General features: G+C 53.9%; 1 protein-coding gene across 3 annotated transcripts in view; it reads right to left on the reverse strand.

The window, feature by feature from the left end:
- LOC140480854 (pituitary adenylate cyclase-activating polypeptide type I receptor-like) overlaps window positions 1–14,028 on the reverse strand; it is a 280,791-nt gene that overhangs the window by 82,831 nt on the left and 183,932 nt on the right. For all 3 annotated transcript variants that reach the window (XM_072576361.1, XM_072576360.1, XM_072576362.1), the window contains exons 8-9: window positions 6,119–6,251; window positions 4,428–4,581 (exon numbers count right to left, since the gene is read on the reverse strand). In XM_072576361.1, coding sequence (XP_072432462.1) covers window positions 4,428–4,581; window positions 6,119–6,251 — 287 coding nt within the window. The remainder of the gene's footprint in view (window positions 1–4,427; window positions 4,582–6,118; window positions 6,252–14,028) is intronic.

The following is a 14,028-nucleotide window of genomic DNA, read 5'->3' on the forward strand; positions in this document are numbered from 1 at the left end:
ACCCACACACTCTCTCTAACTCACACACTCTCACTCATACACACACTCTCTGTCATACACACACAGTCTCTCACACACACGCACACACACACAAACACACACAGACACTCTCACACACACGGACACTCTTCTCACTCATACACACACTCTCTCGCTCTTGCTCTCTGTCTCTCACACACACATTCTCTCAGACACACATGCACACTCTCACTCTCTCAGACACACACACACCTTCTCATTCACTCTCTCACTCATACACATGCTCTCTCTCTCTTGCTCTCACACACTCTCTCAGACACACATGCACACTCTCTCATTCATACACACTCTCTCAGACACACACTCTCATTCATTCTCTCTCTCTCACACACACACACATACTCTCTCACACATACACACTCTCTCTCAGACACACACTCTCATTCACTCTCTCTCTCTCAGACACTCTCTCATTCAGTCTCTCACTCATACACCTGCGCTCTCTCTCTCACACACACACAGACACTCACATTCTCTCTTGCCTACAGTATAAATACCACTTTTACCCTGCTACTAATGATTCTGATGAAGTGTCACTGGATTCGAAAGGTTCACTCTGCGTTCTCTCTCCACAATACCACCAGATCTGCTGAGTTTCTCCAGCAATTTCTCTTTGGGTTTCAGATTTCCAGCATCTGCCGTTCTCTGTTTTATTTTAGTAAACTTTTGATACTCTTTCTCTCTCTCTCTTTCTGTCCCTCTCTCTGTCTCTCTGTGTATCTCTCTGTCTGTCTCTCTCTGTCTCTGTGTCTCTGTCTGTCTGTCTCTCTGTCAGTCTCTCTGTGTCTGTCTGTCTGTCTCTCTCTCTCTCTCTGTCTCTCTGACTGGGAGAAAGTGAGGACTGCAGATGCTGGAAAAGCACAGCAGGTCCGGCAGCATCTGAGGAGCAGGGGAATCGATATTTTGGGGAAATATTCTTCCTCGTATCTCTGCGTCTGCCTGCCTTTCTGTCTCTATCTATCTCTCTGTCTCCCTCTCTATTTCTCTCTTGGTCTCTTTCTCTACCTCTATCTCTCCCTCTCTGTCTATCTCTTTCTACATCCTTCTCTCTCTCGCTCTCTCTCGCTTCCTCAGCTTTGTGTCTGTGTGTCTGTGTGAGTATGTGTGTGTGTGTGAGTGTCTGTTTGTCTGTCTGTGTCGGTATGTGTGTGCTTGTATGTATGTGACTGTTAGTGTGTCGTTGTGTGTCGGTGTGTGTGTCTGTGTATCTGTGTGTGTGCACGCGCGCGTGTTGTGAGTGTGTGAGTGTGTGAGTATGTGAGTGAGACAGTTTGTGTCTGTGAGTGTGTGTGTGTGTGTGTGTGTGAGAGTGTGTGTGTCTGTGAGTCTGGGTGACACTGTGTGTGTTCACGTATGTGTGTGTGTGCATGAGTGTGTGCATCTATGTGTGTCTGTGTGTGTGTGAGTCACTGTGTGTGTGTGAGTCACTGTGTGTGTGTGTGTGTGTGCATCTGTGTGTTGATATCTGTGTGTGTGTGTGTGTGTGCGTGTGTGTTTGCAGGGGGGCGGGGGTGGGGATTGGATGGGGTGGGGTAGCTGTTCTTTCAGCCTCAACCTCTGGGTGTGCTGAGCACCCTCCCCCCTCACCAACCTCCCCCCTCACCACCCTCACCCCTCACCAACCTCACCCCTCACCACCTTCACCCCTCACCACCCTCCCCCCTCACCATCCTCACCCCTCACCACCCTCACCCCTCACCACCCTCCCCCCTCACCACCCTCACCCCTCACCACCCTCCCCCTCACCACCCTCCCCCCTCATCACCCTCCCCCTCACCATCCTCACCCCTCACCACCCTCACCCCTCACCACCCTCACCCCTCACCACCCTCACCCCTCACCAACCTCACCCCTCACCAACCTCACCCCTCACCACCCTCCCCCTCACCAACCTCACCCCTCACCATCCTCACCCCTCACCACCCTCACCCCTCACCACCCTCACCCCTCACCACCCTCCCCCTCATCACCCTCCCCCTCACCACCCTCACCCCTCACCACCCTCCCCCTCACCAACCTCCCCTTCATCACCCTCCCCCTCACCACCCTCCCCCCTCACCAACCTCACCCCTCACCATCCTCACCCCTCACCACCCTCACCCCTCACCATCCTCACCCCTCACCACCCTCACCCCTCACCACCCTCACCCCTCACCACCCTCCCCTTCATCACCCTCACCCCTCACCAACCTCACCCCCTCACCACCCTCCCCCCTCACCAACCTCACCCCTCACCACCCTCCCCCCTCACCAACCTCACCCCCTCACCACCCTCCCCCCTCACCAACCTCACCCCCTCACCACCCTCCCCCCTCACCAACCTACCCCTTCACCACCCTCCCCCTCACCACCCTCACCCCTCACCACCCTCCCCCTCACCACCCTCACCCTTCACCACCCTCACCCCTCACCACCCTCACCCCTCACCACCCTCACCCCTCACCAACCTCACCCTTCACCACCCTCACCCCTCACCACCCTCCCCCCTCACCAACCTCACCCCTCACCACCCTCACCCCTCACCACCCTCCCCCCTCACCAACCTCACCCCTCACCATCCTCACCCCTCACCACCCTCACCCCTCACCACCCTCACCCCTCACCACCCTCCCCCTCACCACCCTCCCCCCTCACCAACCTCACCCCCTCACCACCCTCCCCCCTCACCAACCTACCCCTTCACCACCCTCACCCTTCACCACCCTCACCCCTCACCACCCTCCCCCTCACCAACCTCACCCTTCACCACCCTCACCCCTCACCACCCTCACCCCTCACCACCCTCACCCCTCACCAACCTCACCCTTCACCACCCTCACCCTTCATCACCCTCACCCCTCGCCACCCTCACCCTTCACCACCCTCATCCCTCGCCAACCTCACCCTTCACCACCCTCACCCCTCATCACCCTGACCCCTCACCACCTTCCGGTCTCTGCCAACTTGCCCCCCCGCCTGCACCCCCCTCCCCCCCCTCCCCTCCCCCCCCCCCACCTTGGGAAGCAGCCAGCAACCCCAGCAGTGGCCAACACTCAAACCTGGCACCACTGAGACTTTATACCCCCATGGGACATGGGTGACATTGGCCCAGCCAGTGTTGGTTACCTGTCCCTAACTGCCCTTTAGGACGACCGGGGCAGCAGATACATGGGAACACTACCCCCTGTAAGTTCCCCTCCAAGCCACTTACCCTCCTGATTTAGAAATATACCACCATTCCTTCACTGTCACTGGGTAACAATCCTGGAACTGCCTCCCTCAGGGCAGTTAGGTGGTTTGACAGGGGAGATGTGGAGGGGTTGTTTCCCCTTGTGGGAGAGTCTGGGACCAGAGGGGCCGATCTCAGAATGAAGGGGTCACCCCCCTCAGACAGAGATGTGGAGGAATGACCTCTTCCAGAGGGGAGTGAAGCTGTGGAATCCTTTACCCCAGAGGGTTATCGTGGCCGGGTCATTGAGCACATACAAACCTGAGAGAGATGTTTAATCTGTCAGGGTGATGGGGAAAAGGCAGGAAAACGGAGTTGAGGATATGAGGTCAGCCATGACCTCAATGAAGGATGGGAGCAGATGGGCTGAATGGCCATCGTGTAGAACTGCAGTGGCTCAAGGAACATGGAGACATAGTATGTAGGGGCAAGAGCAGGCCACTCAGCCAATCGAGACATAGTATGTAGGGGCAAGAGCAGGCCACTCAGCCAATCGAGACATAGTATGTAGGGGCAAGAGCAGGCCACTCAGCCAATCGAGACATAGTATGTAGGGGCAAGAGCAGGCCACTCAGCCAATCGAGACATAGTATGTAGGGGCAAGAGCAGGCCACCCAGCCAATCGAGACATAGTATGTAGGGGCAAGAGCAGGCCACTCAGCCCATCGGGCCTGCTATATATGATCATGGCTGATCATCCATCAACAGCTGAAGCAAACCTAGCCCCTGTAGCCTTTCATCCATTCAGTGCGTTTTCTTTTCCAACTGCCTCTTGAAGTGTTGCAATGTTTTGGACTGCACCACCTTCCCGAGGGCAATTAGGGACAGGATGGCCTTGCCAGAGATGGCCGAAGGGTGGTAGCTGGTTGGTGAGCCCAGCCCTGATCAGATGGGAGTGGGCTTCCCCTCTCCCCTCGCGCTCTGTCACCTGGAGTCCCTGGGTTGGTACGGGAACCACTCGTCAATGTTTAACCCCCCCCCGCCCCCCCCCCCGGGCAAGGGCAAGGAGTAGACGGTGTGGGAGATCTCGAGGGAACGGGGGAGGTGTAGCAGGGTGGGGGGGGGGCAAGTATTGATGGCCTTCCCTCCACGAACACAGAGAGGGATCCCGGTCCCGCGTCATTCCACGCATCGGTGGCGAGATCAATGCCAGGAGGCCACTGGCCATTGGAGAACTCACCCCAACCAATCAGGATGTACCAATAGAAGTATCTCCGCTCGGGGAAGAAGGTCTCCACCAGGAGGGTGAAGAGGTAGAGTCCCTCAATGAACAGCCAGAAGTAGTTGGACATCACACAGTAATGGAAGAAGACCATCATGGCTTTGCATTGGACCTGAGGGCACACAGAGGATGTGTCATCGGACAGGGAAACATGAGGCATTACAGCCCCCACCCCCCGCAAACTCCCCACACACACCCCCTCCCTCCCCACTGTCCCCATCCTGACCCCCCCCACACACCCCCTCCCTCCCCACCGTCCCCATCCTGACCCCCCACACACACACCCCCACCCTCCCCACCGTCCCCATCCTGACCCCCCCACACACACACCCCCACCCTCCCCACCGTCCCCATCCTGACCCCCCCACACACACCCCCTCCTTCCCCACCATCCCCATCCTCACCCCCCCCACACACACACCCCCTCCCTCCCCACCGTCCCCATCCTGAACCCCCTCACACACCCCCTCCATCCCCACCGCCCACATCCTGACCCCCCTCACACACCCCCTCCCTCCCCACCACCCCCATCCTGAACCCCCCTCACACACCCCCTCCCTCCCCACCGCCCCCATCCTGACCCCCCCACACCCCCTCCATCCCCACTGCCCCCATCCTGACACTCACACACACACCCTCCCTCCCCACCGCCCCCATCCTGACCCCCTCACACGCCCTTCTCCCCACCACCCCTATCCTGAACCCCCTCACACACACCCTCCCTCCCCATTGCCCCCATCCTGAACCCCGGCCAAACACCCCCTCCCTCCCCATTGCCCCCATCCTGACTCCCCCTCACACAACCCGTCCCTCCCCACCGCCCCCATCCTGACGCCCCACACCCCCACCCTTCCACTGCCCCCATCCTGAACCCCTCACACCCCCTCCCTCCCCACCGCCGCCATCCTGATCTCCCCTCACACACCCCCCTCCCTCCCCACCATCCCCATCCTGACCTCCCTCACGCACCCCCTCCCTACCCACCGCCCCCATCCTGACCCCCCCCACACCCCCTCCCTCCCCACTGCCCCCATCCTGACACCCCCACACACCCCCTCCCTCCCCACCGCTCCCATCCTGACCCCCACACACCCCCTCTCTCCACACTGCCCCCATCTTGACCCCCCCACACACTCCCCTCCCTCCCCACCGTCCCCATCCTGACACCCCTCACACACCCACTCCCTCCCCAATGCTCCAATCCTGACCCCCACACACCCCCTCTCTCCCCACTGCCCCCATCCTGACCCCCCCACACACCTCCTCCCTCCCCACTGCCCCCATCCTGACGCCCCACACCCCTTCTCTCCCCACTTCTCCCATCCTGACCCCCACACACCCCCTCCCTCCCCACTGCCCCCATCCTGACCCCCACACACCCCCCTCCCCACTGCCCCCATCCTGACCCCCACACACCCCCTCTCTCCACACTGCCCCCATCCTGACCCCCCACACACACCCCTCCCTCCCCACCGCCCCCATCCTGACCCCCATACACCCGCTCCTTCCCCACCGCCCCCATCCTGACCCCCATACACCCGCTCCTTCCCAACCGCCCCCATCCTGACCCCCACACACCTGCTCCCTCCCCACCGCCCCCATCCTGACCCCCACACTCCCCCCACTGCGGGCAGTAAGCCCATCATTACCGTGGTGATGGAGCAGTGGGTGACCTCATCTTCGGAGTACAGGATCGCATCTTTGATGAAGACCGATATCGCCCGGAGGATGAAGGAGACAAACAGGTTCATGTGGATGTAGTTGCGGGTGCAGTGCAGTTTCCTGCAAGAGAAGAGTATGGAATGACAACAGGAGGTTCACTCGGGTTTTGCAGGGGTGAGGGGTTTCTCTTGTGCCTTAGCAGGGGGTTAACGGTCTGGTGGTACTATCACAGGCCTGATGGCATTATCACAGGCCTAATGGTATAATCACTGGCCTGGTGGTATAATCACTGGCCTGGTGGTATTATCACAGGCCTGATGGTATTATCACAGGTCTGGTGGTATAATTGTGGGCCTGGTGATATTATCACGGGTCTGGTATATTACCACAGGCCTGATGGCATTATCACAGGCCTGGCAGTATTAAAACAGGCCTGGTGGTATTATCACAGGCCTGGCAGTATAATTGCGGGCCTGGTGGTATAATCGCGGGCCTGATAGTATTATCGCATGCCTGATGGTATTATCACAGGCCTGATGGTATTATCACAGGCCTGGTAGTATTATCACCGCCACTTCCTCACCACCAGACGCCTGGCGGAAGAACGCCTCATCTTCCACCTCGGAACACTTCAACCCCAGGACATCAATGTGGACTTCAACAGTTTCCTCATTTCCCCTTCCCCCACCTCACCCTAGTTCCAAACTTCCAGCTCAGCACTGTCCCCATGACTTGTCCTACCTGTCAATCTCCTTTTCCACCTCTCCACTCCAGCCTCCTCTCTGACCTATCACCTTCAACCCCTCCCCCACTCACCTATTGTACTCTATGCTACTTTCTCCCCACCCTCCTCTCATTTATCTCTCCACGCTTCAGGCTCTTTGCTTGTATTCCTGATGAAGGGCTTTTGCCTGAAACGCCGATTTTACTGCTCCTTGGATGCTGCCTGAACTGCTGTCCTCTTCCAGCACCACTAATCCAGTATTATCACAGGCCTAGTGGTATAATCGTGGGCCTGGTGGTATTATCACAGGTCTGGTACTATTATCACAGGCCTAGTGGTATTATCACAGGCCTATTCATCCAGAGGTGGAGAAAGTGAGGACTGCAGATGCTGGAGAAATGCCTTCTATGCTCTCTTTGAGCAGAATTTCGACGGAGAGGTAACACCTATTCCAACAAGTCCTGACGAATCTATCCCAACAGTCACTGCGTCAGAGGTCAGATGAGTTTTCCTTCATGTGAATCCAAGGAAAGTGATGGGACCAGGTGGAGTACCAGGCCGTGCACTCAAAGCACGCGCAGATCAACTGGCAGAAGTCTTCTCAGATATCTTCAACCTCTCCCTGCAGCAGGCCACTGTCCCTGCCTGTTTCAAGAGGGCCAACATTATCCCTATGCCTAAGAAGGCTCATGCAGCATGTCTCAATGACCACCGCCCAGTGGCCCTAACTTTGGTGGTCATAAAGTGCTTTGAAAGGTTGGTCATGGCATTAATCAACTCCAGACTCCCCACTACTCTTGACCCAGTCCAATTTGCCTATTGGACCAATAGATCCACATCAGATGCCATATCACTTGCCCTTCACTCCTCCCTGGAACATCTTGACACCAAGAACAGCTACGTAAGAATCCTACTCATTGACTACAGTTCAGCCTTCAACACTATTATCCCCTCAAGACCAGTTACTAAACTTAGTGATCTCGGACTAAGCCCCACTCTCTGCAACTGGATCCTCAGTTTCCTGACCCACAGGCCACAATCAGTGAAGACTGGGGACAATATTTCATCCTCACTAACACTCAACACTGGAGCCCCCCAGGGGTGCGTACTCAGCCCCCTACTGTACTCACTGTACACCCATGACTGCGTCACCAAATACTCTCTGCAACTGTACCATTCAAGATCAGAGACAGTTACAGAGAGTGGTGAACTCGGCCCGGACAATCACAAAGACCAACCTCCCATCTATAGAATCCATCTACCAGGCCCACTGCCAAGGAAAGGCCGCCAGCATTCTCAAAGATCCATCCCACCCTGGCAATGTTTTTCTACAACCTCTACCATCAGGGAGAAGGTACAGAAGCCTGAACACACACACCAGCCGGTTTCGAAACAGTTTCTACCCGACTGTTGTTAGAATACTGAATGGACTCACAAACTCTTAACATTCACCTGTACCTGTGTTTCTGTTTTTGCCGCTGTTTACCTATTATTTACTATCTATGTTACTTAACTCTGTGATCTGCCTGTATTGCTCACAAAACAAAGCTTTTCACTGTGCCTCGGTACACGGGCCAATAAATTCAATTCAACTCAATGCAAAAGCACAGCAGGACAGGCAGCAGGACAGGCAGCAGGACAGGCAGCAGCCAAGGAGCTGGTTTCAGGCATAAGCTCTTCATTCCTGATGAAGGATTTATGTCCAAAGTATTGACTCTCCTGCTCCTCAGATGCTGCCTGTCCTGATGTGCTTTTCCAGCACCACACTCTTCAACACTGTTCATCCAGAGACCTCGGTAATATCCTGGGTATCCAGGTTCAAATCCCGCCACGGCAGATGATGGAATTTGAATTGAATAAAAATTTGGAATGATGGGTCTAACGGCGATCATTATCAGGAAAAACCCATCTGGTTCACTAATGTCCTTGAGGGAAGGAAACTGCCATCCTTACCTGGTCTGGCCTACACGTGACTCCAGACCCACAGCAATGGGGCTGACTTACAACTGCCCTCTGGGTAATTAGGGATGGGCAATAAATGCCAGTGACACCCTCATCACATGGATGAGTGAAATCAAAGAGAGATTGATCAGTTTAGGCTGAGATTCTCCGAGATTTTCGGAGAATGGGAGGAGACTGAACTGAGGTTGAGAGGGTGCTAAAGGGGATTGGCAAAGGCAGATGTTTCTCATGTGGGGCGATCCGGAACGAGAGGCCACCATTTTAGGACAAGGGGGACAGATTTAAAACAGAGACGATGTGGGATTGCGTCTCTCAAAGACTCATGAATCTGCGGAATTCACCCCCCCGCCCCCAAAGTACAGTGCATGCTGGGACATTGGGTAACATGAAGGAGGAGGTTTTCATTGAGTAATGGGTTAGAGGGTTCTGAAGAGGGAGCCAGAAAGTGGAGTTGAAGGCCGAGGTGAGATCAGCCATGATGGCATTGATTGGCGGAACAGGCTAGAGGGGCTGAACGGCCTCCGCCAGTTCCTGGTTGTGATGCTCTGAAAGAGGAAGAAAAAAAAAAGCGTCGTAAATCTTCCAATGGTGAAAAAAACCTCTGCTGCCACATGCAAATGGTGATAAATTCCGTCCACGCACGATCACAGAGAGATTAAATCATCATTCGTTCAGGGTTAGGAACTAATTGTTATGCAGATGCATATGATGGGGCGGGGGAAGGGCTGTTGTAGCTTATCATCCCACCAGCCATGCAGATGGAGGGAAAACAATGAGGAAAATAAACCGGAACGCCTCTAGTTCTAACAGATGGTAGCTGGATTTGACTGCTCCCAGAGATAATAAATCCATGCCACCATTCATACCGAAAGGGAGACCGAAATCTGAAGCTGAACCCTGAGGCAGCTGAACCCAGGTGGGAAACCAGATGTCTGTCCATCTGCTTCTGCTCCTGCTCGGGCAGTTCCCAGTTTGCTCATTGTGAATGCTTGGCTGAGTTCCAACACTCACAAACCTGTGGGAGTTTGGAAGGGAGTTGTTTGAGAGAGAGTGAGGACTGCGGATGCCAGAGAGTCAGAGCTGATAAAATGCAATGCGAGAAAAGTACAACATGTCAGGCAGCATCTGAGGAGTCTTTACACAGAGGGTAGTAGATGTCTGGAACTCGTTGCCAGCAGAGGTGGTAGAGGCAGGCACGGTAGATTCATTTAAAGTACATTTGGACAGATGCACGAGTGGGTGGGGAGTAGAGGGATACAGATGCTTAGGAATTGGGCACTACTTTTAGACAACGGATTTGGATCGGCTCAGGCTTGGAGGGCCGAAGGGCCTGTTCCTGGGCTGCAAATTTCCTTTGTTCTTTGAGTCGATGTTTCGGGCATAAGCTCTTCATCAGGAATGTGTGTGGATAAACAGAAATGTTGTGAAGACTTTGCATTAATTACAGATTATTGAGGTCATCATGAATTATTCTTTCCTGCGATATATTTTGTCAAAGTCTCAATGTATATCTGGATAAAGGTAAAAGGTGGGAAGTGGTTAAACCTTTTGTTAACGATGGGTCCATTGGCCGCTGTTTTATAGGGCAGTGGCAACTACATTTTCTTTCAAAGAAGGTTTCCGAGCAGATAATGTTTCTCCCAACATTTCACCATTCGTGTTATATCATTTGTTTGTCTCTATGTGGCACCCACAAGGGTCACGGAGGGGTGTAAAGGAAAGATGGAGGGTCGTGTGAGATCCTTGGGGGGAGCATGGAGGGTGAGGAGGGAACCTAGCGGGTGCGTAGGGGTGGCTTGGGAATTGGAGAGATATCACAGAGAGGGGTTTGGAGGAAAATGAAGGAGCCTGCCCCCGAACCAAGTCCCTGAGGATGGAGCGGGGCATTTTCAGCCCTCAGCCTGGCCAGCCCCATACCCCTCTGACCCCTGACCATTTGCCCCAGGCACGAGAGAGCCCAAGACCCGGCACCCGCGCCTTCCCTGTGGACCAAGGGTGGTGCCGGAGGTGCCCTTCAAAGCGAGGAGGGTCTGCGGCGTCAGGGAGAGGGCAGAATCACCCCCATTCACTTCGGAAGCAAACCCAAGGTGGCAGATTACTGCCTGAACGGTTGTGAATTGTTAGAGGGGAGCGTGCAGTGGGACCTGGGTGTCCTGGTGCACAAGTCGCTGAAGGTAAGTATACAGGTGCAACAGGTGGGAAAGACGGTAAATGGTATGTTGGCCTTTAGTGTGAGAGGTTTTGAGTACAGGAGCAGAGATGGGTCATTCCTGATGAAGGGCTTTTGCCCGAAACGTCGATTTCGAAGCTACTTGGATGCTGCCTGAACTGTGCTCTTCCAGCACCACTAATCCAGAATCTGGTTTCCAGCATCTGCAGTCATGGTTTTTACCGCAGTGATACAGGGCCTGGGTGAGGCCACACAGAGAATAATGTGTGGGGGTTTCGTCTCCTTCTTTGAGGGAGGATGCTCTTGCTCTTGAGGGAGGACAGTAAGGGTTTCCCAGGCTGATTCCAGGGGATGGCAGGACTGATGTATGAGGAGAGGTTGACTAGGTTAGGACTGTTTTCATTGTTCAGATGGATGAGGGGGGAATCTCACCGAGACTTGTGAAATTCTAACAGGAGCGGACAGGGTGGATGCTGGGAGGACGTTCCCGCTGGTGGGTGTGTCCAGGGGTCACAGTCTGAGGATTTGGGGTGGACCATTTAGGATGGAGATGAGGAGACACTTCTACACCCAGAGAGTAGTGAGCCTGTGGGATTCATTACCACAGGAAGGAGTTGATGCCGAAACATTGAATGTATTCAAGAGGCAGATAGACACAGCACTTTGGGGGGAGATTGATCAAAGGTTCTGGGGAGATAAGAGGCTATTGAGTTGGGTGGCCTCCTCCTGCTCCTATCCTCAAAGTTTCTATGAAAACACAAGCCCATGTGACTCTAGGCATTGAGAAAGGAGGACACTTGCTGAAAGGACGCTCTGGGGGTTAGGGAGGAGTGGGAAGCAGCTCCACCATCTTTCCCTCCCCCAGAGACAGTGACCTCTGGAGTGAGTGTAACAGGGTCAGCCAGATGGACCTCATAGCTCCCTGACTGGGGCTGTTAATCAGGTCCAGTCAGGGAGCCCTGGCTGACAGATATAAACCAGAGCGTGTCCACGTTGACGCTCCCCTGTGAAGTCCAGTCGGGACGTCGCCTCTGTGATTTCACATTTAAAACTTGCGTTTGTTAACTCAGCATAAGCGGCTGAGGCTTGTTTCTGTAGTGTTGTAGTCATCACGTTCACCTTACGCGCGAAAGGTCCCCCGTTCGAAACTGGGCAGAAACTGCTTTGTTCTTCAACTGCAGCCTTTTCCCCCTCCAACTCTATTTTGATTTAGTCCCTACCCTCCCCTTCACTGTTTTGATCACACAGCATTGCCCTTTGATGTGAAGGGCAGGGCTTGTCACTGGCCACTCGGGTGTTTTTCCTATCTTCCTATCTTCCTGGTGGTGGAAATTGAATAAAGATTCGTGCACTTTGTGTCTTTCACTGTGTCTCACACCTGCACACACACACCATCGGTGCTGGGGAAAAATTGTGGGTTAGGCGATAGTGTGGGGAAAAAGGCAAAAAAAAATAAACCAGAGCGTCAGAGGGACAGTTCACTCTGAGAGCTGCATTTGATGGAGCTGGATCAGTGTCAAGGGTCCTCTGTGTGTAAATAAAGGGGGGCTTGGAGACAGGATACCAGCCTCTGGGGAGTTATTTCAAGTGCGACCAATGAGACAGGGCAGCAGTGCAGAGTCAGAAGTGAGATGTGAATCTCCCATTCCCGAGGGAAACTCAGTCTGTGCTCGGGGGTGGGGGAGGAGATGATTGGGGGGGGTGGGGGGGTGACCCAACCAATACAAAACCATCTCCAGAGCAGCAGTTGCATAGAACAGGAACATTCTCTGGTTAAAAACAGAGCACAAAGTCGCACAATACCAGATTCCAATCCGACAGGTTTATTTGCTGTCACCAGCTTTCAGAGCACTGCTCCTTCATCAGGTGCACTGCACTCCGATGAACCTGTTGGACTATAACCTGGTGTCTTGTGACTTCTGACTTTGGAGAGAGTGAGGACTGCAGATGCTGGAGATCAGAGTCGAGAGTGTGGTGCTGGGAAAGCACAGCCGGTCAGGCAGCATCCGAGGAGCCGGTGAATCGACGCTTCCGGCATAAGCCCTTCATCAGGAATGAGGCTTATGAAGATTCCTGATGAAGGGCTTTAGCCCGTAACATCGACTCTCCTGCTCCTCGGATGCTGCCTGTGCTCTTCGACTCTGACTTCTGACTTTGTCCAGCCCAGACCAACAACAAACTCAGAAAGCTCCGAGCTCCACTCAGAGCCAACCCCGAGACGGACTCTGTCTGAGGGAAAGGAGAGGACAGTGATGAGGGACTGGGGGGGTGGACAGTAAAGCCAGTGTATCTCTGTATTCTACAGGTCCTTCTGTCATAACATGCTTTCCATCAACACAAATTCGCTGTCATGCGATCAGTGAATTGCGGACACTGTTTCTAAAGAGTTTCTAAACATTTAACACGTGTTTTGTCTTAACGTGATTCCAGCACCAACACTTTAGGTCTGTTTCTAAAGCACAATTTTTCAATAACGTAGCGCTGTGCAAGAACACAACCATTGCATTTCAGAAGAACTACCTGTAATTTAAAATAGGACATAGAACATTACAGCGCAGTACAGGCCCTTCGGCCCTCGATGTTGCACCGACCTGTCATACCAATCTGAAGCCCATCTGACCTACACTATTCTATTCTCGTCCATATGCCTATCCAATGACCATTTAAATGCCTTTAATGTCGGCGAGTCTACTACTGTTACAGGCAGTGTGTTCCACGCCCCTACTACGCTCTGAGTAAAGAAACTACCTCTGACATCTGTCCTATATCTATCACCCCTCAATTTAAACTATGCCCCCTCATGCTCGCTGTCACCATACTTGGAAAAAGGCTCTCCCTGTCCACCCTGTCTAACCCTCTGATTATCTTATACGTCTCTATTAAGTCACCTCTCAACCTTCTTCTCTCCAACGAAAACAGTCTCAAGTCCCTCAGCCTTTCCTCGTAAGACCTTCCCTCCATACCAGGTAATATCCTAGTAAAGCTCCTCTGAATCCTTTCCAAAGCTTCCACATCCTTCTTATAATGTGATAATCAGTGAA

The sequence above is a fragment of the Chiloscyllium punctatum genome, chromosome 8 (assembly GCF_047496795.1).
Source record: "Chiloscyllium punctatum isolate Juve2018m chromosome 8, sChiPun1.3, whole genome shotgun sequence".
Lineage (NCBI taxonomy): Eukaryota > Metazoa > Chordata > Chondrichthyes > Orectolobiformes > Hemiscylliidae > Chiloscyllium > Chiloscyllium punctatum.